Source organism: Aptenodytes patagonicus, chromosome 2, assembly GCF_965638725.1.
Source record: "Aptenodytes patagonicus chromosome 2, bAptPat1.pri.cur, whole genome shotgun sequence".
Classification (NCBI taxonomy): domain Eukaryota; kingdom Metazoa; phylum Chordata; class Aves; order Sphenisciformes; family Spheniscidae; genus Aptenodytes; species Aptenodytes patagonicus.
Genome location: NC_134950.1, coordinates 166,818,749 through 166,845,600, shown reverse-complemented (window position 1 = coordinate 166,845,600; position 26,852 = coordinate 166,818,749). Strand labels below are relative to the sequence as shown.

The 26,852-nt window shown below is 46.3% G+C and overlaps 1 protein-coding gene across 5 annotated transcripts in view; it reads right to left on the bottom strand.

The window, feature by feature from the left end:
* The window catches only part of PLCD1 (phospholipase C delta 1), a 73,720-nt gene that overhangs the window by 27,101 nt on the left and 19,767 nt on the right, over positions 1–26,852 (bottom strand). For 3 of the 5 annotated variants that reach the window (XM_076332006.1, XM_076332007.1, XM_076332008.1), the window contains exons 1-3: positions 20,336–20,552; positions 15,313–15,477; positions 4,222–4,450 (exon numbers count right to left, since the gene is read on the bottom strand). In XM_076332006.1, the coding sequence (XP_076188121.1) occupies positions 4,222–4,450; positions 15,313–15,477; positions 20,336–20,435 (494 nt within the window). In that variant the 5' untranslated portion in view covers positions 20,436–20,552. Of the gene's footprint in view, positions 1–4,221; positions 4,451–15,312; positions 15,478–20,335; positions 20,553–26,852 lie in introns of those variants that run through there. The other 2 variants (XM_076332010.1, XM_076332009.1) reach the window with 1 other exon arrangement.

Below are 26,852 nucleotides of genomic sequence, written 5' to 3'. Positions count from 1 at the left end.
AATTACTATAAAAAATTATCTTCTTAATGTGATGCCAGTTAATTTGAACTGTTCTTTCAGTCTCCTGGAAAAATAATGTTAGACAGTTGAGATACCTTGCAGTTTTAAACAACAAAAAAACATGCTTTTTGCATCATGGAACTGACTCTCTCTAATTTGCTTTACTGTCAAATAAGAAAGGGCATCCAGAAAAATCTCCTATTTTTCAATAGAAAAATGATCCAAGTAACAATTTGATCTCCACAAATGTAACCTTCCATGTCTTGCATAGGAAGCATTGCTTCAAACTCATTCTAAAAAAATCTTTTAAAAATGCCCAATCTGGATGTTAAGCAGAGTAAACCTCAGGATTAGCAAATACCAGCTGAGGCATATAGTACCATAACATTTTAACTGGGCCTTTCAAAATAACCTCAAAAAAGGGCATTAACTGACAGCCTTAGGGGCTGTAGACATAACCCTGAAACAGAGTATTCACCACAGCTAACACTGCATTCAAATATTTCTGAACTATGGAGATATGTGCAAACTGTTTGTAAGTATTGTTTGTCTCATGGAAAGTTGAACTTTCTGTCTTTAAAAATCTTGGCAGGTGCTAAGCAATGACCTCACACCTCATCCATCTTAGCCTGGTAATATTAATATTCCCCTTCTTTAGACACGGAAACCAAAATAAAGAGAGGCTACATTTCCCCAGCTCCCAAGGACACTCCAGGGCCCTAAACCAGGGTCTGGCTTGGACTGATTCTTCCCAGAAAACCGAGTTTGAGTCATGAAGCTCCCATGCGCAGACAATGCTCTGCTGAGAGCACAACACCATCCACCCCAGGGTGGAGAACACCCCCTCCACCAGCTGCGCTCCAAAGAACATCTCCTCAGCATGTCAACATGGTACCAGTGGCAGTGCCACCCATTCATACCCGACTCCTGCACCTCGGCTCCACTTCACAGCCTTCCCTAAAAATACCAGTCAGGAGCAACGTGCAACTCTAGCGAGCCAAGAGGAAATCCAGTCTGTCACAGCCAGAGGTGAGCAGCAGGGTTTGATAACACTAACTGTGTGTAGAAACTACTCTTTTTGCTCTAACCACTGAAAAAAACCACCTTTTTTTAAAAGTCTGCAGTCATTTCCACTGATCATGAGCACCCAGAGGTCATGCATATATCCAAAGTCGACTCTGGAAGGCAGTATGTGGGCAGTAAATGCATCTGCAAAAGAGTATGCCCGGGTCCTGCCTGTGAATGGAGGATGCTTTCCTGTTATATCCCTCCCAGGGAGGCTGAGCAATGTAGGAGAGAAATCAGAGAGCCCACGAAGAGCATAGGCACACAGTGGGCCCTCTCGCGGCAAGGGCAAGCAGCAAAGAGAGAAAAAGGAGGCTACAGACAACGGGGGTCTCAGCCTGTTTTGTCAGCAAACAGCAGTGTTCAGTCCGCAAAACACCCCCACTCCCCATGCATCTGGATCCCCTCAGGTTTGAGAGAGCTTAGAGGAGTTGGATGAACTAAGCAGTTCGACTTAAAATCTTTTCATCTGATGCCAACACCATTTTGCAGCCCTGGTTGTGGGTCTTCCTTTCACCTTATGCGCCTGTTTGGGCCTGGGTGGACTAGAAAAAAGCTGTTCCCATTCCTGTATACATCCAGAGAGAGCCTGCTTCCTGCCTCTTGTTTTTAAAGGATCTGCCAGCTTCAGGGCTACCAGCTTTCTATTAGAAACTAGAGAGGGATGACTGAAACTATCTGGCAGATATCCCATGAATGTGCTCAGAACAGAAATGCTGCAAAACTTCTGGTAAGTGATTTCCAACCAGAAGAAAAGCTCATACATAAATCCCAGAATCAAAGCAGACGGTGCCACACTACTCAAATGAAAAGTCCCCTCTATTTTCTGGTCTAAAGTCTTCCCTGCACACATACCTGCAATAATTGCTAAATAACCTATGCCAGCTTGTTGCAGGGTTGAATCTGAGGCTTAATAAAACAGCACTGTATGTATAAGAACATCAGAAGTACTCATCAAGTATGTGAGAGTTTTATCTTTGTAGGAATACAGGACTGGAAAGGACACATAAGACACTAAATCGAGTCCCTTGCTACCACAGAGAACTCCATCATCTTATAAACTGAACAAATCCCATCTGAAACGAGCAAGGTTTTTGCTTTCAATACTTGTTTTCAAAATCTTGCTCATTCCTTACTTGCTTTGCAAGGTTTTGGAGGCTGGAAAAGATACACTGCAAGGCAATTCTCCAGTCTTGAGGGACAGGCAGGGGACTCAACTCTTCTCCTCATCTACTGACTCTTCCCCTTCTGTGCTCACAGATGCAGAGAACGCTTCTGAGGTTTGAGGAAGATCTGAGTAAGCCCACACTGCCAAGCAAACCCAGTGAAGACAGACTAAATTTAAAATCCCAGGCTTTAATTAAACATCATCAAATTTCAAATGAGAAATCATGCTGTTCTGTAATTCCAGGTTACGTTAAACGGCCTGAGACAATCCCAGATTGGAAGCCAGCACTGCACGGTAATTACTCTTCCAGAAATACGGCCTGCCTACCCACCCTATTTAGCTTCAATTCTGCTTTCCAAAGACAGAGAGGCACTTTTCCACGCTGGAAATTTACAGCCTTCTTCCCTTGCAAATGTCATTGTTATTTTTCCCCCCTTAGCAATCTTGTCTCTTCTTATGGAGAAGTTTTTCAGCAATATATTCAATTTGACACATTCCAGGGACAACTTTCTGTAGCCCAGATTTTCCCCACACACTGTGGGGTGGGGGAAGCCTTCACATTTAAAAGGAAAACTGCCAGGGTGCAACATTTCCAACAGCACCAAAGTTTCAAGATTTCAACTTGTCTAGGGACTGCTCCCTACCACCACGGACACACAACTGGTAACACTGCTGAGGAATGACCTTACAGCCTAGAGCTTGAAAAACCATGCAAAAAGACACTCATAGTGCAGGAGATAAACACAGCATCCCATGCACGTCAGAACTAATGGAGTCTGATTCCTTTAAACGAACAGCACTATGCTTGTGCAAGTGCTTATTAGACTTCAGAGAATCCACAGAAGAGTAAAGCCTGATGAAAGCTCAGCATTTATGTGCCATCTCCTTCATCATCCGAACATTATTACCCAGCAGGGAACCCACATGGAGTGAAGCCTTGACTGAGGGCAAGACTCCCTGATGCCTGCTCAGGCTCAGACTCCAACTTTGTGATTTTCCCCAGCCGAGGATTTTGCATCTCCTCTCCACAGATGCTTTGATGTTGAACAAGGCATGAAGCTCATGCAGCCTGCTCCCACTAAGAGCACTATCTGGTTTCCTCTCTGATAGCTGGATGCCTATCTTTGTGAAGCTTAAAGGAACTTAATATTTTATGACTACTGTGGCTCTGTCAAATCAGGGTGAAATCGGCCAACAGGTTCATATGTCACGGTCAGGGCCTCAGACACACAGGGACTGCAGAAAACCCATCAAAAACTGCACCCACAGATATTCTCTCTTTTTATATGGATGTGAGACCTGTGGTTGCAAAGCAACTTATTGAGTGAAATGCAGCCCCGGGGAAAATTCCCTGTGAATTCAGCAGAGCCAGGATTTCACCCAATAACTAACTCGCTCTCCTTTTCACAACTAATTCACTCTCCTTTCCTGCTCTGCTACTTTTCCTTTCCAATGTCTGCATTGTCACTAGAGCGATTGCAAATTCTTTCAGGGCAAAACTTCCTCCCATGCTGAGGCAAATAAGGAGTAATTTCACTAAAGTCAGTGGAGCTACCCCAGAGTAAATTTGGCAGTCAGAAGAGCAGAATCAGTTCCCTCGCCTTGTATTACTGAGAAACATGATAAACAGGATGGGCTTTTCATGCCTTGCCAAGAAGTGCCTGTCCTGGAGTTTACGGCAATGAAAGTGAAACAGGACCCTGAAGAATACAAAAAATAATGATTGTTTTATCTGGAGCTCCCTGAAAGAAGCAATTCTTTGCTTAAGGAGCTATGTTAAGCCTGAATCCACTCTTGCTTGTATCACTGTAAAACAGGGGGAAAAAGCATTGGAAACCAGGGAGTTTGCCTGGGTGCAAAATCAGGGTGAGAGAAACCCAGTGCCCAGGGCCAATAGGAAAAAAGGGGGTTAGTCTACTATCTCCACCCACAGAGAAAGACAAGTGCATCTTTGTGCGTGATTAATCACTTTATAAGGCAAAGGATACTGTTGGAGTTTCTGTTTCTGGTTCATGGAGTTGCTGTGGGCTATGATTTTCCCAAGGCCAGAGATCCAGTGGTTGGCATCATCCTCTGAACTCGCAATGAGGTCCAGGTTTTTCCGCTGGTCTTTGAAAATGATGGAAAAGCAGCGATACTCTGGGACATCCTTGGCATATTTTTCCATACCTTCTGTTTTATGGCCTGACCTCACATCCCGAATATCTTCAATGGAGACTGTGGAAAGAAAGCAGAGCCTGCTGTCAGCAGGGGTTCAGTCAGCCTTATCTCTACTTGGTGAGGGATATTAAGAAATTACTTTCTCCTTTTTCTGCAACCTCTGGAGGATTCTATTCTCTTTCCCCCCTTCCCCAAACTTTGGTACTAAAGAAAGCTCAAATCAAAAGGAGCAGAAAGAGCAAGAAATTAAAAAAAAAAAACAAACAACAACCCCCCCCCCTCTTTCCCCATGTTATTTATTTAACAAAGAAGCAGAATATGCACTAGATGCCATACTGTGACAACATGTTTATGAGATACAAATCACTGCCAAGAATTTGGTTCCAGTCCTTGGATCATCCCTGATTTGATCTCTGCCCCCATCTGAGAGTGGGGGGAGTGGAGCTGTGCCTCCCTGTGAACATCACCTCACAGGAAAATGAGAGGTGACTTCAGTAAGAGGAGGGCAGGGACCAAAACAGTAATTCTTTAGTTTGCAAAAAAGTGAGAAAGTAAAATTTAAAATCCCATATACTCTTCTCAGTCACACCAGTGCAAAGTAGGGAGGTAAAGCTTCAGAGCACTCCATCCTCACCCCTGTCAAGGGTGGACTTGATCCTCTTTGCTGTAAGAAAGCAAAACACTGCTTTCAAGACCATCCTTCCCCATTTCCATCTCTGCCCTTCAGCTAGTGGAAATGAGCTGGGAAGTCACACCAAGTTTGCAAAATGCACACACAAGGCAATCCAGAAAGAGCAGTGCATTCAAGAGACTACGTTATTAAACAAATGTAAGTAATGGAGACACCCCTACATTGCCCCTGAGAGCATGCAGATGCCCTCAAACTGTGCTGAAATCAGGCAAGCTCCCAGCAGCATGCACAGCCTCTTTTTGTCTTTCATGGAGTTGATGGGCCACTTAATATATCTACAAAGGACTGAGAGGAAAGGGCAGAAACTGCTTAATCACATTTGACTGCTGAGAAACTTAACACTGAAGAAAGGTCAGATACACACAATAGATGGCAAAAATGTTTGCAAGCAGTGTTGGAGTCCATAACGGAGAAAATCTTATTGCATTTTCTTGGGTGGGAGACAGACCAGTTAACATTTTGCAAACATCTACCAATACCATCTCAGGGCACACATAGAAAAGGCAACACACCGCAGAGAGATTCAGCCATCTTCTATAACAAGCGTGCGAAAAAATAGATATAATTACAGGAATTAAAAAAAAAAAAAAAGGCTTAACTTATCCTTACCTCAAACTGTAAATTACAGGTAAAAATTATTTCCTATGTCACAGATGTGTGAGATCGATTTTATTTGTGCTTATCTTGAAGGAGCTTTGTTGAAAAGCAGTACGCAAGTGTAAAATATCCCCATTGTTTTGCTGACTAGGAGAAACCTGCCTTTAAACATCCATTTTATCTGCTCCTTCATTTAAATTGGTGCAATTTCACCGTTAAAGTGTCCAGTTCACTCAGAGTCAACACTGCAGAAAAACACAACTCGATATCCACCCTGCACGTTTTTAGCATGGCTGCCCTGGGATCATCCAAAATTCATCAGATGCTCATTAGAGTTTGAAAACTTTCCTTTTTTCCCAGGGCAGTTGTGATAATGATCAGCTGCTGGGGGAAAAAAAAAACAAACCACCACCCAAAACTTCAGTCTTCAAAAATCAGTGACTTTCCAAAACCAACACTTGACATTTGCTTTAAATTCTCACCACATGTTGGGGTGGTCAAACATCTTCCACAGCACTTTGCTGGTTTGGTTCCTATACAAGAACATACCATAAGGACCTTCCTGGAGCTGGCAAAGCTCCTCCCTGACCATTATGAGCAATTATCTTTGTGTGGTCTTTTATTATCACTTCGTAAAGACCAACAGTTGATCAGTCGGAGGGGAGGAAAAGGTTGGGTTGGGATGGGTTGCTGTGGAATTACGGTATCTGGCCAATTTAGTGAAAGTTTATGGTTTTGAGTACTAAAACCATCCTTGAAAGAAACGGGCTGCAATTCCCTTGCAGCTGGGCTGCTAATGGAGAGCCTTGCTGGTGATTTTGCTGTTAACTAGGACATTGGGCAAATGATAGTGATTGTGCCTTAGGTAGAACTACACCCTTAATGTAAAGGATGCTATCATGTTTGGACAGATTCAGTTCAGTCAAAAAGTGTAAAGTTTACTTAGGCTCCTTTTATAGCCAATGCAAAAAAAAAGAAGCTTTTGGAACACAAATGTTCTGTCCTATTTAGACAAAAACTTTAGGGTAGGATAAATCATACCCTTAATCCATGGCTACAGTGGACCAGAACAGAAGTCCAGGCTGAGCATCTCAGATGCAGACGTGTGCCATGCAAATAATCCATAAGTAGATGATTCTCCTCCACTCCCGGTCTCTTCTGGTTATGGCAGCACAAGTGGAAGAATCATCCTGTTGTTCCTCATCACCTGCCAACTGCTCACCACTGCTTGGCTCATAAGAGTTATTGTCCCTTCAGAATGGCTAGCTAGTCTGCTTGTGCAATCAATCCCTAAACTTTGGGTTGGCAACGCCCTAGTGTTTCCAAGACTAGAAAATCTGATGTTAAATATTGGAAATTTAGAATGGATTCTTTGGAAACCATTACCTGGCAAAGTGAATCCACTGGAAAAGAGAGCTGCATGGGAGGAAAAAAAGATTGAAAACCTGTGTCTGGAAGGGCTGCCTTGATCTCTTTGGGGTATGGTGAGAAGAGGATGATAGAGGGCACAGAGCTCCTCGATGCAGAAAAGGTACAAGGAAGGCTGAAGAACAGGATTGGTGTCTACTGTAGTCACGTAAGAGACAAGGAGAGAAACTATCAATGCAGGAACTGTTAAAAAAGCAGGGTAAGGGAGGACACTTTTTAAAGCTTTCCATAGCTTGGTTGTGTGTACTGCTTTCATCTATCAATAAAAAAGCTGAAGCCAAAGGACTCGGCCCAAGCCATCTGCAAATGTTACCTCTTTTCTGGAAAATCTTAACCCAGCATGAGTACATTATCAGCTGCTCCCAGACAGTGAGCGTACTATATTAGCAGTCCCAAACCAACTGTGTGCTCAGCTGAGCTATCTGCAAGGAGAAATTAGAAATAACTGGGGGACAGAGACATTTCACAGCAGAGGAACACTTACAGCAAATACCCATCAATCACATATCCCTGCAACCACCCTGCGTGCCCTCCCCATCACGCCACAGCAGGGAGGTAACCACAAGCAGAAGAGAATCTGGAAAGTTTCCATCTACTTCTCCTGACTGTTTATGTCTGCTGAAGACGTGGTTTGTGTAAAGCCCAAAACATGAAGGACAACACAAGGGAGCTTGTGCCCTTCCTGGCCTCCAGACATCGAGTCAAACAGGTTGCATCCTGGTCAGCCTGCCTGGCTGCTGCGGATGCCGCTCGGCCAGTGCCACAGCTGAAGGCTCCCCACTGACATGGACATACAGCAGCATTCCCTGGAGCCGGTGAAATTACTCCTGTCTGAACTAGTTTCAGAGAGACGTTGAGAACTGTCTTTTTAATCCTCCTTTCAATTTTCATCACTGGATACTGCCCTTGTGCTCTTCCCTTGCTAATTCTCAGCCCAGTGCCCTTCTGTTTCACCAATGGCATTAGCAGGCAGGTATGAGTCAGACCCGCAGGATGCAGGAGGCCAGTTTTGACAGCCATGATGTTTTCAAGCAACCAACATGTATCTTTTGGGTGTCTCTTTTGATTTGGATTTCTCCCTTCATGGCTCTCAAGGAGCTTGCTGTTACACTTGCAAGTTCATCTCCTCATGCAGAAGGATGAGGAACACCTCTCAAAGGAAAACAAAGCTGTGATTCACAGATGTGCCTGTAACCGGACTTGGAGAGACTGCAAGTACCCAGGTCCAAAATAGTGACCCACAAAACCTTGCTGAGTGGGTGCAGAGCCTCACCTGTGCCTCTGCCTGACCCAAAAGCTCCCCCATGCCCCAGAAGTTAGTTTTCTCCTTCAAGTGGCCCCTGCACAAAAGGCTCTCCACCTCCCTCCAGCAGGACCTGGGCTGGCCTGACCACCCTCCACGAGGTACCCTCAGACACACCCAATTTCAGCCCTACGTGCACGTGGAGAGGTGATGGCCATTTGCGTGAGAACCATTCCTGCAGGAAGCAGTAGGGAGAGGGACACAAATTTGATCTCCCCATCACCCTAAAAGCTGTAACCCCAGAGCTTTCAGGCTTCAGGACTGCATCTGAGTTACACTTGTGCACTGTAAGTCATTGGGCAGCCAAAAATACAAGTGTTTAGGAGCCAGAAGGACAAGCCTGACAAGGTGCCTAATGATTAGAGCACTTGTCCAAGAGATGAGCCGTGGCCACTGGCCTCTCCATCTCTTCTCCAGTCACTGCTCCTAAGGTGGAATGTCCAGACTGGGCTGGAAGCATGGACAGTAAAACACTGTGGTAATCCGAAAGAATACAGGGAAAGGAGGAACAGAGGCAGACAGCAATCACCGTTTGCGTTCCTCCTGTCTGACAAGCAGCCCTTTGAGAGAAGATATTTTTTCAAGAGTCTTACAGAAAAGAGAGAGAACAGGGAACTGAATCCACATCTCCTGCAAACCACTGGGCATGTGAAGGACAAGGACCAAAAGGCGCTTCTCCTTCCTTGTGCCTTTGCTGATAAACAGGGAGAGGAGGGTCAATGTATAGAGACCTGGAGGCACTGCCAAAACAGCTGGCCTTGACTTACTCATGAGGGGAGGGGGGCAGTTTTTTCACTCTGGGGGAAATACTCCTCAGATCCTTCCCTTTCCTTATCCTACCTCCCTGTCATTAGCAAGTGATCTCTGCAATGTGGCATTCAGTCACGCTGAATTACTCCATCCCACTCTAATTGTCTCAATAAGTCACTTCTGTTTACTGTCGGGAAATGCAGATGAGAAATGTACTCAGCTGTTAATAGCTTTCACCATATTTGCACACAACACTGCATGTCTGCAGAGAGATCACACCTTCACCAGCTGCAGCTCAGCCAGGCTGGCTTAGCATCTTGCCAAGGACAGATGAAAGCTGCTACCTGACCCCAGGACCGCCCTGCCAGCCAGGATGGCTGCAGCGAGACTACATGGATTGCACAACACACAGAGCACGTGGGGCAAACTGGCACTGCGTGCTGCTTCTCTCTTTTGTTTTACCCCAGAAAAAGCGGTTTAGCTGATTTCAGTTTCACCATAGGTGGCTGATGCTAATGGCCAAACGCAGTTGGGATCAGGACCTTTGTAATCAGCAGGAGCTGGAGCACTGTCAGCTCCCTGGACTGGGAACACCAAAGGCTATCCATCACCCTCATTGCTAAGGGATGCTTCAACATAATGATTCAAGGGTGGGTTTAGCATGAGCCCCACTGTGCTGTGCCGCCTTAGTCCTGACCGCGTTGCTCTCTCATCTCCCTGTTGTGAATTACTGCAGGTCCCAGCTGCTGATTCCTCATGTGTTCTCTTCTCCTCTCCCCCTCCACTGACTTGCTCAGCACGTTGTTTTAACTTGAGATCTGCTGCACAGCAGCAGCAGCAGTCTGCCCTCATTGCTGGTGTGTGTCACCAGCTGACAACCAGTGATATAATGCGTATGTAATTTTACAGGTTGTTTGGAAATACCTTTTAATATAAGATCTTTACCCAATCTTTCCATCTACCCGTCACAGCTTGGGGCATTGATGTAAATAGAGTGATCTCTATTTACATTCCCTCCACACATCACAACCAGGGCCCTGCAAACTATTTCTGTAACTAGTTCCTACTTCTCCTGCCATTACAGTGCCGTTAAATTTGGATCTAAGGCTCTCAACACTTCCGTCTTTGCATTTAACATATGCCATGGAGAATAAGGTCAATGTCTGTCAGCACACCGCCTGTGATGAAAACTGTCCCAGCAATGCATGCGGTGGCCTGATTCAAAATTAAATCAAAAAAACAGGCAGCTCTACATTTGAAATGACTTGTTTTATGGGTTGAGTGATTTTGATAAAAACTAATGAGACCCACAGACAGACAGTTTTGTTTTCACAGCTGACGAACGTCTTGCATAACACATTCACATCAGCAAATATTTTTCCAGGGACAAATACATGTCTGACCGTGAAGCAATGATTCCTAAAGAAACTGCCTAACCAGCTCCGGAAGGAAGGTGTCAGTGCAGCCAACTGCCTGCTGTGTGCATACAGGTTGCTGAGATTTTCTGTTGACTTTAGGCACTTACCAGGAACAATTTAAAGTTTTCACTTCTTGACTTGAGCAAGCCCAGAGCAATATCATGTCCTTTCTGTTCTTCTGCAAGCAAGTTCAGGGCATTAATTCAATGGAGACAATCATTCATTCTTCCACAAAAATGGTATGGTATGTTCATCGCATGGCATTTTAAGGGTGTCCCTAAATTTCACAGGAACTCAAAAATGAAAGAAAAAGTTTTCTGCTGAACACTGGTGGTAGGCTATAAACATAAATCTTTTGTACTATGTTTAAACCATGCAAAAATATCCTATAATTGGGCTGGAAATCAGAGGAACTGGAACAAATTCTGTGCTTTTTTAATAGTGAGGATAATTAATGATTAGATCAAAATATCGATTTCATTACTTTAAATAATAATACAATCATCACTTGCAACATTCAGTTGTGCAACTGAATTTAGCTCACCTCTGTAAATTGCTCCCAGAACTGATTCTTTTAACCAAAATACAGAAAAAAACCCCAACAATAGTAGATTTTAAGTAAAACTTTTGGCCAGAAATAGAAATATTGCAGCCAAAACTCCTAAACTTCTTTCTTGACTACACTGCTCATGACTCAACGACGCACCCCCAGTGAGTCATCCTTGGTGCAGCGTGTGAAGCTCACTCATGGCTGTCATGGGAAACGTCATCTCCCTGAGCCTCCAGCAGAGAAAGGGTGCAGGAGACAGCAAAGCACCAGCTTCTCCGGGGCTCCACTGTAGCACCCCTAAATCTAAACAACTCATTCAGTCTTTTCCTTCTGGCTTTGAATATTCTGTTTCTCCACCAAACGCTCAAAAGGGTGTTTCACTGGAAAGTTTTCAACCATCCCTACAAATCCCCAAGTTCAGAGAGTTTTTAAAGGGATTGAGTCTGGCTTAAGCGAGCTCACGCTGGGGATTTCAGCTGGTTTAAGAAAAGACTTTCAAAAATCGATTTCACTGAAAGCAGCACATGCCTTTTTGCTCTTTTTTTCGCGTAGATGAGACCTGATATTTGACCACAACTAAACAAGACAGTGTTACTGACAGGCTGCTGCTCTTTGAACACAAGCCCCTCTGCCTCCTTTGGCTCCCCTCCCTCCCACCACAATGATGCTCAGGAGTGAACTGGCTCTGACTGAACTGGCTGTTCACCAGCTCCCTTGCACAAACCTTTTCTTTGCCCCAAAACTGTTAATCCTGCCACTTGAACCCTGTTGTCTTGGCCCCAGGGAGAAAGCTGTCCCATGTGTAAAAGCTTCATGGGCCAAAGAAGCATCCACCCTGACCGTGGCTCTACACAACATTTAAGATAACAGAGCAGCAGTGTGTTTATGGGCCCGGTATGCAGCTCAGACACAGGCTATGGTGAAAAATGGATTTTTAAAGGTGCTTTTGTGCAGCCCTTCATGCCCAGCACTCCTATGTTTCTGTGAGAGCCAACCAGAGAGTAAGCACAGGGCATAACATGTTTGTTGAAAAACTGACCACTTAAGATGCTTCAAGGGCTTTTGGAAAAAAACCTGTTCCCTTGGGCCTGAATGGAACATACTGAAAAATAATGGAAATGGATAATAAGGAAAAGATGGATTATGTTCTACCTGTGCAGAAACCATATTGGAATGGCAGCCTATCCCCCAAAAAGCCCAGTGGGTAATACAGCTATCAAGACAGCATCCAATCTGAATTTCCAGTTGTTTAAAATAAAGATAACAGTGGAAGGTACTGGTTGTACCCCATGTATCCGATCCAGGCAACATCTATGCCTGTGACAACCCTGATATGTTGGGTTTTTTGAACTTTAAGCATCTGAGATTCTTCTGTCTAACCTTGGCAGTCCCCAGTTTTATCTACTAGGCAGCACCACACAATGGTTTACAAATAGCTTTTCTCCATGATTATAAGAACAGTAACAGGAAGAACAGGAAACTGTCCAAACAAAAACATAACCCTTACCCTACCCAGACTTTGCTCCTCTGAGGTGCCTCCATCTGCTTGCTCTCAGCAATGGTGCAGATAAGATTAGACCTGCTGCTAAAACCTCCCACTTTCCATTCTGCTCATTTTTTTTCCTTCTTAAAAAAGGCAGCTTATCTGCAGTTCTAGAAAGGCTTTGTACTGGAGGGCAAAGTTACTGTCTGTTAACAAGGAAGGGTGACCTTCTGGAGAGACTCACCTTGAAGTCCCTGATTCTGAGTATCAAATCATGACCCTGCACTCTTCCTCTGCTTTTTGACCACCTACACACACGGAACCAAATGAGAAGGCAGCCATAGTGATAGAGCCCGCCAGAGAAAACAACAGTAACCAGGGGTAATCCTCTCTATACCTAAACACAAAGCAGCCTGGTGAAGTTAAAAGCTCAAGAAAGAAACTCAAACCCAGTGATCACTCTGAAAACTTGGGAATGGAAGGTCTTGGACAGCCAACAGAGGAGAAAGGCATGGGAAAATGGATGTCCTTGGGGTTATGGCTTGGGACTGGGCAGGCATCAATACAGTCAGTACTCATCTCTCTCGCTGACTTCCAGGTTCAGGTGCGTCCAGAGCACCTGTTGAAAGCAGCCCCAAGGTAGCCCTCCAACCCTCCCGAAATCTTGTGCCACAACTGCAGGCATAGCTTCACATCCTCCCAGGAGCATGTGTGACACAGCCTGCCCCGGCACGCTTGGTAGGTCAACCTGGCACCAGGCATGCTCCCACAGCCAGCCGGGTGTACGGGTGTAAAGCCAGCCTGGATGGAGCCCTGCCAGAGCTTGCTTTTTCAGAGCAGCAAGGACAAGCTCTGCCTCGACTGCTTTGTCTCCCTTCCTGCTATCCCGATGACAAAAAAAGGAATCTTTCTCTGGGGAAAGGAGTGCGTGCATGGAGGCGTTATCCATCTTCACTCTGCACTGAGGATACTCCCAGGGCACAGCAAGTTCTCCCACCTGCAGTAGCACTGCCTCTATCTCCAGCAGTGTGGCAATGTTGGTTGTGCCCAGTCAGATCCTGAGTGCTGTAAATCCACACCCACGCGGACACACTCCCAGCCTGTGCCCAACACCCAGCCCAAAGGATCTGATCTCGCTGCAGGGCTCTTATTGCAGCTCAGTATATAAAAAAGTTACAGTTGCACCAGCTCTCCGTGCCACTGCCCCAGCAATGGAGGCAATGGGTTTTCCAAGCAGATCTCAAGGTCCCTGGAACCACAGCACAAGGACTCCCTCCCATTTACTTCAGAGGACCAGGTGGGGTCAGGACTGTTACTGGAGTTGCTCTCAGCCCCCCAATTTGGAAACTGCTGGCTCAGAGCACAGGAGAGCAAGCTCTGAAAGTCATTCTTCTCAACTCACGCCCTTGTTCATTTTATAGCAAGACATTATCTGGGACTTTGCTTTTATACGGGACAGAGCTCAGCAGAGCAGGCATTCCCAGGGACCAAAGGTTCGCTAAGGCCTCTGCATTTGTTGTTGTTATCATGGGTTATTGCATTGGTACCTAAACAGCCCAGCTGAGCTCAGGAGCCTGCCGTGCTGGGCATGCAAACACACAGTAAGGGACAGCCTCTAATCCAAAGCCTTTTATAGCTAGATGGAGGAGGAGAAAGGAAATATGTGGGGAAGGATGCCCAAAGAGATTAAATAAGGTGCCCAAGGTCATGTGAGAAGAGTGTGGCCGTCAGAGTTACAAATCAAACCTGTTTTGCCCTGCTACCTTACTCCTCTTATCACTCCTTGTGGGAGGGGGGTAATTTGGAAGACCCACCCTTCATTTGGTTAATTGTTATTGTTACCAAAAAAATTGTGTAAATAACACAGGCAGCGTGTTCTACATTTCAACATGCCATAAAATATATTCCACATTATTTACTTACCTTCTGGCTTTACAAGACTGATGATTAGTGACAGAGAAATATGTCAGAAAAATACCAAATGAGAATAAATAACAGATATAAACAGATATAAACAGATACACGCTCTGCCTGATCCCATTTTGACTGCACAATTGGGCTCCTGGTCCCAGTTATGGCCCCAAGCTGGGTGGTGCTGGCACAATGTTTTTCCCTGTGTCCATACAATGGTGAATGTCGTATTTGGAGTTTTTACAATGGGGCAGATTCTGAGTTTCCAAGATAAGGATGAAAACAGGCTTTCCTTCCCAGAGAGCTCTCCTGCCATCTCTGTGGTTCCCTTGTGAGGCTTAAATGCCAGCTTTCCCAGGGGCTGCAGGCAGAAAAGAGGTGTCCTGGCAGAGCTCAGACCAACAGCCCAAGCGCGCCATACCACACCGCAGATGCTCAAGCAATGTCTCACACCAAGCATTGGGGCTCGGGCACCTGAGTAAGCTGCATACTTGCTTTGGGGAGGAAACAAGCCAGGCAGGGCTGCTGAGCCCAGCGCGGCCCACCCCACGACAATTTTAAGTGGTAGCTCACGAGCTTGGGAAATGTGGCTATTCCTGGCTCGGCAGATTCCTCCCAGCTGTCTCCAGAGCTGACAGCATCACTCAGTTTCTGTGTTACAGGAGGTGTGAAGGATGGTCTCATTGCTCCAAGCCCTACCTCCACACCGCAAGCATGATGGTCCTGGTTCACCCCAAGCACCTCTGCCCACAGTGTCCCACACCTGTGATGAAGCAAACTTTACTTACAGATCTGTGACTCTGGAGACCTCAGCATCTTCTTCGATTCCTGCCATATGGTTTTGCAGTCCTCCTGGAGCTTATAAAACCGCTCCTTTCTCCAAGAGCCTGACTTCACTTTTAGCAGCTGGCTGCCTTTGAGGAGGAACTTCAGATCCTTGTCATCTTTCAGGCCTGCAGAGAAAACAGTAGTGGTAATGTTGTAAGAGTCAACTCAAGAAATTATGCACACAGGGTCTTCCCTTCCACAGGACAGTAATCACAGACATAGACAGACCACTGCAGCGCAGCCAGATCTGGGGAGGACAGCAGAGCAGAGACCCAGAAATCTGCCATGCCACACTTTATGCTCACAAAAGAGGCTGGAGCCTTATAGATTTCTTCGATTGAGTCCAAAGACTTTTGTACTATAATTCTCAGGTGGTTCACAAACATAAAATATCTTCTTCCTAGCAAATATAGTCTAATGTTAGGATGCAAAAACAACAACAAAACCAACAACGTAACAGTAAAAGCAGAGGAAAGGAATTTGCAAACTTGTAATTGGAGTGCTGTCAGGAACTTTCAAGTGATTTCAAATCTATTCTGTGACAAATTTCCTTTGTGGAAACAGGAATACACAAAGATATCTCCCTTCCTTCTCTGGCAAGCAGTCCCCTCCTACCCACATGGGAATTTTGAAGATCAGTGTCATGAAGCTTAGGACATACACAGATAAGTTTGGTGACAGGCAGCATCACATCAATAAGGTAGCAATAATGTAGCAACCATGTTCTCCGCATTGCCCAGCTAGTATCCAAGAGGACCTTTATCCTTCTTATCCTACTAGGCCACCACAATGCCAAGTAATAATAACAACCCGACCTTCTGGTTCCAGGAACTTCAGATTTCATATCGTAGGCTAGATTCAGGAAGGCACTTAGACATCTAGAGAGACAACAGGCATCTACTGAGACTGAAAACACAGATATGGCATTCTACACGGTTTTGAATGTCTCAGCAATATATGACTTCCACTTACCTAAATACCTTGGAGAATCTGTCCCTCAAACCAACCATTAATTACAGATCTAGAGCATGTGGGCTGGGGAGGGTGAGAGCATGAAACACGAGAAACACATCCTGGGCTTTCTGTAATAGGCACCTTGCATCTCTCTGACATTGCATGAGAGGCTGGTTCAAAGCTGGTGAAACAGCATTTAACTCTGTAGTACTGGCCAAGCACATCCCAACTCAGTGGGATTTTTGCTAACCTTATCTTGACGATGCAGATAACCACTTGGCCACTTGCAGCCACCTGACACTCACATCATGGGAAATTTCCCAATGCTATGTAAACATAATGCGGGGTCTCACAAAGCAGAAATCCAAGTTAACTGATTTATGCAATAACATTTATATTGCAGTGTGGCATTCCCCTGTGACATTGCGTTTGCTCTTCTCTGGAAGACACACCTGCCTTGAATTGTTTTTTAAACAGGTCAAGGCAATAAACTACCAAGCATCACTTCAGGCCTGCTTGAAAAACAAAACCCAGCATGAGATCCAAGTGGCCAAAACCTCAGACTCCTGACAATTCATGCAGGAAACTGAAGTGCCAGGTGCTGCAGACCACCAAGGTGGGTCATGGTGGCAGCAGCAAAAAGCAGCACCATGTGTTTGTAGCTGGGATACGTTGGCCTAAAGAGAGCATTTTAGGTTGCCAAAGAAAACTTGAGATCTCCATCAGAGATAAATATTAGGGGTGTCCAGTGTCCACTCAGTGAGCTGCCTACACCACTTTACTGCTTTTTCAGATGCCAAGGAGCATGCCCGGAGCTGGGCCTGGCTGAGGCATCCAGAGTTGAAAGCGCCCCAGTGGGAGCTCGAGATCCTGAAAAGGTGGCTGTAGCCTCCCTCTTTCCTCTACATTCAATTAGCTATCTCATTAATTAAGTGTCTTCCCATGCTGCAGCATCCCCTGGGCCTCTCAGCTCATGTCTGGTCTGGAGGTTCCCAAGAGGAGAATTTGAATGCTTTGTCCTCTGGAAACCTCAGAAAGAAACTCACGGAGAGAAGAAAAAAAAGCCATCTCCTGCAAAGCACGGCAGGGTGAAAGATTGACCCCAGCTATAGGATCTGGGACACCCTCCTGGGTTTGCTGAGGTTCAAGCATACCCAGGGGTTGGCAAGAGGCCAGACCATCCAGAGGAAGGACAGACACCACAGATCCAGAGGAAGGATAGACACCACAGGTCCTTGGTCTCCTGAGTTGTGATGTTGAGGCTTCCCCTCCGAGGCAAAGGTCTTCCAAGCGCAGAGAAGATACCACAGAGTTCGGCCTCACTAATATCGCTGTGGTACCCCTCAAGGTTCCCGGAGAGGAAACAAACATCTTCCTTCTCTCTATTCGCCCACAACACTTCTGTTCTGGCTCCCAGCCTCATTCTCTCTCTTTCTTCAGATTCCAACCATGCAAGGCACCATTACGGGACTAGGAGGAGGACATGCCATCCTCAGGTGACATGGGGAGGAAAACAGGAAAACCATCAATTCCTTTGGGTGCCTATGTGCATAAGCATGTAATGAGAAATCCCCGTCAACTGTGGCATGTTTTGTTACACAGACACTGTATGCAGCATACGTAAACTGTCATGCTACCTGGACATGCCAAAGAGCTGCACCAATGTAATGCAGGCAAATCTGGATGGGCACATGCAGCGGTCAAGGGCAGATTCCTCTCCTCCAGGCTTGATCCACATGTCAGACACAAGCTGGAGCTCAGAGCCCTTCATCCTGCTCACTGGCACAGCCCAGTCAGTGCATTAGCGTGGGTCAAAACTCCCCTTCCTCTTCAGAGGATCTAACTATGGGTTGGGAGCAGCCCTCCCACTCGTGCTTGGCCACTGTGCCTGAGGACCAGGCCAGGTTAAATGACTCAGCAAAGGAGGCCACTGCACTTCGCAAGAGCAGGAGGGAAAGGTGAAGAGGGACGGTGCGTGGTGAAAGCATGGCAAAGATCAAAGATGGCAGGGAGCATGAGTCAGAGGGCAGTGAGAGATGCCAGGAAAGGGATGGGGACAAGCTTGCCCTTAGGAGATGGCGGGTTTTGCCAGGAAAGGGCGAGAGGGCTAATCATGGGTGTCTAACAGCTCCGTCATTCCTTTGATGTGGGAGGCCTTTCAGATAGAAAGCAGTCACCCAGAGCTGACCTCTGCCGGTGGTGACCCCAAGTACTGACTGAACCACCCAACAGTGGGCCCGGAGGAAGGAGGGGCATCCCCTTAACCGGGGGGGCACAGCCTGTTTCAGGCCTGCTCTGTGTCTGTCTAGCAGCAGTTCAAGCTCAGACAGCTAAACTGGCCAAGAAAGAGGGCCAGTGTTTTGGGCCCTGCCTCCTATGCCCAGGCCAAGCACTGCCACAGACTCTTTAAATGACCTTGGGTGAGTCACTTAGCATCTCTATTCCTATCTGCAAAGCACCAGCATTTTGTTAGGCCAGAGATGGAGCAGAAGACGCTCTGATCTACTGATACAGGAACCACAAATGCACCCCTGATGTGCCAGTGGGACATTACTCTCAGCTGGTCATTTGAACTGCTTTCCAGAAAAAAAACACCTTTTCCCAGCAGAAACTTCATTTCAGGTTTTATGCCTGAACTGGCTCCTGAGGATTTCTGCCTAACAACCCCATGGAGCTGAGGAGGTTTGCAGCCCAGAGCTCCATCTCACAGCAATGGAAACTTGTATGAAAGAAACCAGAGTTACCATACACTTACATCATTTAAAAATTAAAAAACACTGCGCAGCAGGACAAGAATATTGGTTTCCAACTATATAACAACACTGGGCATGAGAAGCACAATCACCACACTGAAATAGATGTCCAAATCCTACCTGAAACATGTGGCAGGACTGTGTCTTGCTTAGCATCCTCTGTGAAATACCAAATACATACTTGGCATGCAAAATTGAAGAGTGCGTTTCAAGGGTCAGGCCCCCCTCCTCGCAAAGTATCAGTCACACACTTTCTAAACAGAATATATTTAGTGTGCAGTAATGTTCAGAGTGAAAATCATGTTTGGCAAAGGTAGGAGCGCCTCAAGCACACACAGTATATACACACTGCAATAACCATGAAGTTAATATACTGCACTATGAAGCTTTAGACACCAAGACATCAAAAATGTTAACCTTTGTATTATCCATCTCAGGTTTACAGCAAGCAGGAAACACAATAAAACAAACAATAGCTGTCACAGTAGAAGCCTTTGAGTTCACCAAGGAGATAGAATGATGTCTATAGAAGACAATGATAATCCATATTTCTGCATTGCTTACTCACAAATCTGCTGATCTGATATAAACACGTTAATTACAACTGCTATAAAACAAGCCTCCTCCTGCCTGCTCGCCCTCTCCCACCTGGTTTAAGACGAGACATAACTCAGGTTTGCTGGTTTAAAGGGCAAAAAGCCTTTCTGATAAAATCCAAAGAACTCGGGTGGGTAAATTGCGATTTTCCATTTCCACCTGCCCGCTGTAGCCACGGAAATCATGGGACTCGCATCCACTTGGGCTGTCTCTCCAGAGATCAGGAACCAGCAATGAGTTCATAGCCAGACACAGAAGTTATGAAACACCCTGGGTTTCCTCTTTCTTTTCATCTGGTGAATGCAGATCTCTGAGTGGTTCCTCGGGCTCTAACAGCAACTGGCAATACACCACTAAGAAGTCCTAAAATCAGGCAGGAAAAGGGCACCGCCTTCCCCAAACACCCTCCACCAGCGACAGCTCAGAAAGCCCAGCAAGAGATTTGGAAACTGACCCTTTGCCAAAGAGGTCCCACTTTCTTTGATGCCTCAAACAAAGCAGTTTACACATCTGGCGGGTGGTTACAGGCAAAGGAAAGGAAAAGAAACCTTGGAAGTTTAAAAATAACCTGGGAGTTGCCTTTAGGGTGGAGCACTGCCTCTGCACTGGGAAAAGAGGCAGAAATGAAGCGGCTGCCAGCGTGTGGAAGTGCCGAGGGTTTGGCCGACTTGTCCCTTACCCAGCCTGATGCCGTTCAACGCGGCCACTCTACGGCTCTGCTCCCGTAGGATGTTTTCCTGGGACACGCTGCGCTTGGGCTGCCTTCGGAAGCACTGCATGATCCAGCGTGGGGCTCAGGGAGAGGCGCCGGGTGTCGGGAAGGACGGGGGGCCACGCCACCCCTGCGGGGATCCCTGCTCATCCAGGAGCCTCCGGTGTGCGCGGTGTCAAACAGGGCTCCAAGGAGGGAGCGGAGGCAGCGGGAGAGGCAGGGAGAGGAAGGCAGGGGAGGGCAGAGTACGGCTGGGGGTGGAACCGTGGGAAGTCTCTCCTCCTGCTTTGCTCACCAGCTTCACACACTGGGTGCAAAATTACACTGAGGCGCCTGCCGGCAGCTGCCCAGGTAGAAGGAACAAGTTTTCCTACAGTCATATGCCAGTGGGTTTTTATGCATCATTTCTAGGGGCTGGAGGAGTCCCAAATATTGTTTGTGGTTCCTAATCAGTGCCTAGGGCTTGTCAGCTTTGCCTGCCCACAAATGCCTGGATCAGAGAGCTTGGCTCCACCCTTTCTCTTCTGTGCAGAGCTGCTCTGAGCAGTTCCCACTGACATGCAGAGAAGAGGAAGCTAAAAACACCGTTTAGCCAGGGCAAACGTAGTCCAAAAGCAGCTCGGAAACTGCCTTTTAATGCTCTTTTTTTTCCACCTAGAGAAGAGCATTTTCCTAAGACTCTGGAGAGTGTCTGCTCTGCCACCGATTTCCCGTATGACTTGGGTGAGTCACTTATCCTGTGTTTCTGCATAGCTCTGGGTTTATTCTTGTAATTGAAATTTATCCTGCAATCTGGTACAAGGATAAACCCCCATCAGTGGTTAAACAAGTCATTGATTACACAGGATCAGAGAATAATTCAGGTTGGAATGGACCTCTGGAGATCTCTAGTTCAACCACCCTCTCAAAGTCAGGTCACCTTCAAAGGTAGATCAGGTTGCTCACAGCCTTGTCCAGGTGAGTTTTGGATGTATCTTAGGACAGAGACTCCACAGCCAATCTAGATCCCTGTTCAAGAACTTAGATGTTCTTAGTGAAGAATTTGTTTGGTATGACCAGTATAAATTTCCTTTGCTGAAACTCATGACCATTGCCCATTGTCCTGGCAATGGCTGGGACTAAAATCCATCACTCCCCTAGCCATGACCCCTTCTGCGGTGAAATACAGCAGCTATACTTATTAAGCTGTTCCATCCTAGGTGAGTTTACAGACCTTGTTACAGACTAGGGTTTTTTGTCGTTGCCTTTGCTAGCTGCTGCCCTGCCAGGCAAGCTAAGGGTGAAGATACTGCAGGGAGATGGAGTCAAGCTGGGGTGCATGTCCCTTACTGCAGAACCAGCATATGCCTGGGAAACTTGACAGCGAACCACATGTTACCGTTTCTGCTGGAGACCTAATCGAAGGCTCTCCACCACCAGCCCCCCATCATATTCAACACAGGTTTTAGAAACATATTCTCTATTTCTGGTGTCTGGCGATCCAGCCATATTCCCCTTCTTTCTCCGCATTTTGAAGGAAGCCCTACCAACACTCACAGATAAGCACAGAGGACTGGGTTATTCGACCAGCACAAGGACAGGATCAGAGTCATTAATCACTGCCATATGCCGCATGTAAGAAACTCTCTGGGGACAAGGCAGAGCCATTGCACGCCCTTGAACAGCAGTACAACTAATAACACCTTATCTACACATAGCAACTACAAATCACAGACAGCGAAGGAGAATAAAGGCATTTTCTGGATGGGGCATTGCTGAACATGTTAGCCAGGCAGTCAGTAGGTGTTTGAGGAAACACCTCCAGCCTTTTCTGAGCCCCCTGCACGTACAGGGGCTGGATGTCGGAGCCGTAATCTCTGTAGCACTCCCCTGGGAGCTGGGAGCTTTGATTTTGCCCTGGCTAGGAGGTGGGCACCATGATGTAATGGCTAGATGATATTTATTAGCTAGCAGTCTCTGAGTACTTCCCGTATTTCACATTGTACTGGAGAGGATTGATCTAATTAAAGGAGTAGGGAAGAGAGTGGTCTCCTGTACTTGCCTTAGCAAAACAATTTGCTTCTGTGCACCAGCTCTCCTGTCCAGCAGCAGCCAGAGTCCCAAAAGGATCGATTTGGGAGCACACAGAGCCCCTCTGCTTCATTTTCTCATTAATTCCTAATAAGCAGTGCCAGTGACAGCACGGCTCGGAGCTTTCCAGGCCCTCACAGGATATTTTACTGTACTTATCCCTGAAGTTTGAACACACACAAAACACGGGATCGGCATTCACCGAGTTTAGATACTTCTCCAAAACAGCAATGTGTGAGTTTTGCTGTTGTGAGGGCTTCAGAGGTGTAAGGCAGTTAAAATCAGTTTGTTTTTAAAATGAAGATGAGATCATTGGGCCAGAAATGCCCTGCTTTGGGAAACAACAGATCTGGATGTATTGTGGTCTTGAGGTCATTTAAAGACAATGTCACATCTCATAGGTGAAGCCTGATGGATAAGTGTGACACTGGGGGTTACATGGCATTCCTTATTGATGTTACATGATGCTGCGTCACGCTCCGGCACTGGAGGAAGTGATTCCTGCAAATGGCTTAGGAACAAATTCTCCAACCCTTATTCACTGCAGGTAACACCTGACTAGGTACGAAGCCTGCAAACACTGAAGCATGCAATTTTACCCATATGACCAATCCCACTGAAATAAATGGCACTAGTCACATGAGCTAAGTTATTCATGGCCCTGTGCCCAGGATCAGGGCTGTGCTAATCATTCTATCGATTCCAGCTGGATTACTCACGGACCAAATGGAAATCGATGTGAACGAGGATGTCAGAACATGGTCCCAAAGTTAGTGAAGTGCTTTAATATCCAGGAAACAGGCACTTGAGATAGAAAGGCTGTAGAGTCTGGTAGGAAATGGGCTATGTGAGAAAACTATTAATGCACAGGCTGCTCTTCAGACAGTTTTCCAAAATTAATTCATCTCCATCACATCCTTATACAAAGGAGCTAAGGAAACACTATTACCACTTCACAGAGGAAGAAGCAGGTTGGTTTTGAGCTCTTTGGGGCTGGACCTGTTCTCCCATCACCACCACGTTTGGGCAACACCAAAAGTGGTGCAACCCTAATACTGATCATAGTCTCTTTACACCACACTGACACAAACAACATGACAGAAGTCAGCTGCTGATTTGCCCAGACTTGTGATAATTTAGGACTGGAATGAAAATATCCGTGCTGGTGATGACCTCACCACTTCCCCATTGCATCATGCACATGATGTAAATTACTCTATTATGACTAGTAATGCCTATGGCAGTTACATAACAAGTAACAAATGTCATGTTAAGGCGAGATTTTCCCACTAAAGAGGCCAAAGGTTGTGCCTTGCTCTGTATTCGTTACCAAGAAGAAAAAATTAGGTCTATTTTACATGATGCCGTTCTTTGAAAAAACACTGTAATTTCATCTTCCCTCCCAGGCTCCCTCACAGTGAAATTCAATATAATTATTTTAATAAGAGTAATAGCACAATCAGAGTATTGCTGCTCATTAATGGTAATAGCACAATCAGAGTATTGCTGCTCATTAATGAGCTGCAATGTCTGCCCCTACGTATTCCCAGTCCTCAGCAAGCGTGAGACCATTCAATCCAGGTGAACTCAGAATCAAAGAGAGTTTGGAAAAGCTGTAGTTCAGCGGGTCTGTATTAACATGACAACCTTCCATCACTTGTTAGGGTGATGGAGCACTCAGAAACCGAAGTTCCTGATGGTAAATGAAGTTTGAGGATTACTTTTGCACACCTAGTATGAGAAGTATTGTCAGTGCGGTGGCTGCTCGGAAATGAGCACAACCAGCTGCAGCACTGGGCAGTGGCTGCTGTTCGGAAAAGCAGAAAATCTGTCAAGTGACAAGGATTTAGTTGGTTTCTCCAGTGCTTTTGCAAATCACTGATGTTACCTGTGAAGTGCCTCTGCAAAGGCCCCTTTTGTCATCTACCATCACCCCACGGTTATATCCAACCTGGCTTTTATATCAGCTCTTTAACAGCCCTGTGCCTGGGATCAGTGTGGTCCCAGCAACAGCAAGTTGTCTTCCAGCTGAGACCCTGCCGGAAGGACAGGACAGCAAGGTTCCTTCCACGTCTGCAGGGTCCCACCTGCCCTGCCTTTCCCTCTGGAGTCCATTCTTCATTCATGCCCTCTCACATCCCACCCATAGAAACCTCACTCTTTCCTCCTTGCTACCTCCAGGACACCACTCGCTGCTCTCAGCTTTATTCTCCCCAGTCACACCTCACATCCTCCGAGGACCAGGCCTTGTTGTTGGCACAGCAGAGCTTGAGAACAGGCAGTTTCTCACCACCAACAAAAAATGCCATTGGCTCCTCTACACCAGCACTCCCCTTCTTGCTCCCTGCGGGGGAATGGGGACCAGGACGTGGGTGCCGAGACCATAAGCACTGGTGCATCTCTGGCCAAAGATGCTGCTGCTTGTTGACAGTGGGTGCATCTCCGGTGCTTGTGGTATGTACCAAGTTCCACCTTGTGGTGACACTGAGAATGGGCTTCTCCACAAAGCCTGTGGCAGCATCAGCAAATGTCCTTCTCTTCCTTACATCGGCTTTTCTTGCCCACTCTACTTCCCTTCCAGGGTGCCTGAGAGGTCCTGCTGAGCCGGGGCAGTGTGACCTTAAAGTTTCATATAGGAGGAGTTCTCCCCAAGTATCGTGTTGTGGCTGTCCTTCAAATCACTGCCTAAAACCTTCCTCCACTGGCATGCTGGCAAGAAGCCATATGATGGGCATGTTTCTGGTGCACTGAGATCAGCACTGTCACCCTGCCCAATATATCTCAACCCCGCTTTCTCTCTGTATCCTTTGGCTGTCTCGGCTTGTCTGCAAGGTCTCTGGGAGGACAATGGTCCCTCCTCCAGCTCTGCTCTGATCAGTCCACGCAGCCCAGCCATCTTTCCCCAAAACAGGTGGCTATATCCAGACTGCCTACTGGGAAGGACTGCAGACCCGTGACATCACCCAGATCATGCTATGTGCTAGCTTGCTGTGGATCAAAACCACGCTGGGGCATGTGGCTGGCAGTTAAACGGTGCAGAGCCCTGGCCCTGGTTTGTATAGACGAAGCCAGGCTGCCTGCTCAGATATTTCACAGACAGTTCAAATTGTGACCTTTGTTTGTGAAAATCTTCATAAATCTTTCTGCCGGTCTAGGTCACTTGAAGGGAGCTTGGATCCATGCACAGCACTGGCTGTGACCCATCAAAAGCTACTGCCCTGCGCTTTTGATGAAATCCAGGTAAAACACCTAACTAAAGTTCATTGCACTCGGGAACTCAAAGCCACACTGAAGGTTTGGTTCGGTCCTTCCACTGGTCCCTCCATCACGGTGCACATAGAGATTTGGCTGCAGAGTGAGAGGCACTAAAACAAACACTGGCTTGCAGGAAATTACAGCTTTTCCAGTAGCTGGTGTGAAAAGAGTGGGAAGAAAGTAATTGAAAAGAAAGCTATCAACTTGATGGACAGGACCAGCACCAACAGCCAGGAGCACTCATGCAGCTTAGTTGCCTAACTCTTAAGTCATGTTTCTGGGCACATGCTGATGAAGATGTTCTCTTCATAGAACCAAAGTCAATTGTAGGTGTGTCCCAGCTTCATTTTTTAAAGGCCACTTAACAGCTTTTCCCAACATTTTCTTCAAGCTGAAATTTCTTCCACAGACGAAATGCAGGTCACTCTCACCGTTCTGTAGCAGGGCAAAATTTGTGCAATAATTAAATTGCACAATTGAATTATGCAAAACTAGGGAAAAAATCCTTTTTTTTCCCTAAATTATTTATCTGGAATTTCAGCAGTCTGTAACTTTAACCAAAAACAGCCAACAAGACTTTTTGTGTGGTATCTCAACACAGGGCTTTAAAAGGTACCCCTGTGAGGGGCAGCCCAAGGTGTGAGAATTTCCTGACACACATTGTCTAAACTGGGTCATTTGAGGTGTGGAAGTATCTCGGTTTAGAAGAAACTGTGGCAAAATCTTCTCTACCTGCATAAAGAAAAAGAGAAACCTCCATGTTTGACCAAGGTCTGCAGCCTTCCATTCTGGTGGGCTTGACTGAGTAAGGACTGAGACCCTCCACCCACGGTAAGGACCTAGGAGATGTGTGGGCTTGGGGCTGGTCTCACAGTATTTAGATATCTGAACAAGATATCTCCTATCTTCAGGAGAAGACAGGGTACAATTCACCTGTCTAGATCCCTGTAAGCCTAAAATTTCTTGCAGACACCTACATTTAGCCAGCTGAATCCCACCCTGGATGATCAAATCACCAAGTATTTGTCTACAGCTTTCCTTCATAAATACCTGTAAAGGAAATTATACTTTGCTCTGAAATCATCGACACCTTTGGCTCCCAGAGCTGCCTATCCAGTCAGCTGAGTTTCCGGATCTTGCACAAACCACCTCTTCCCCA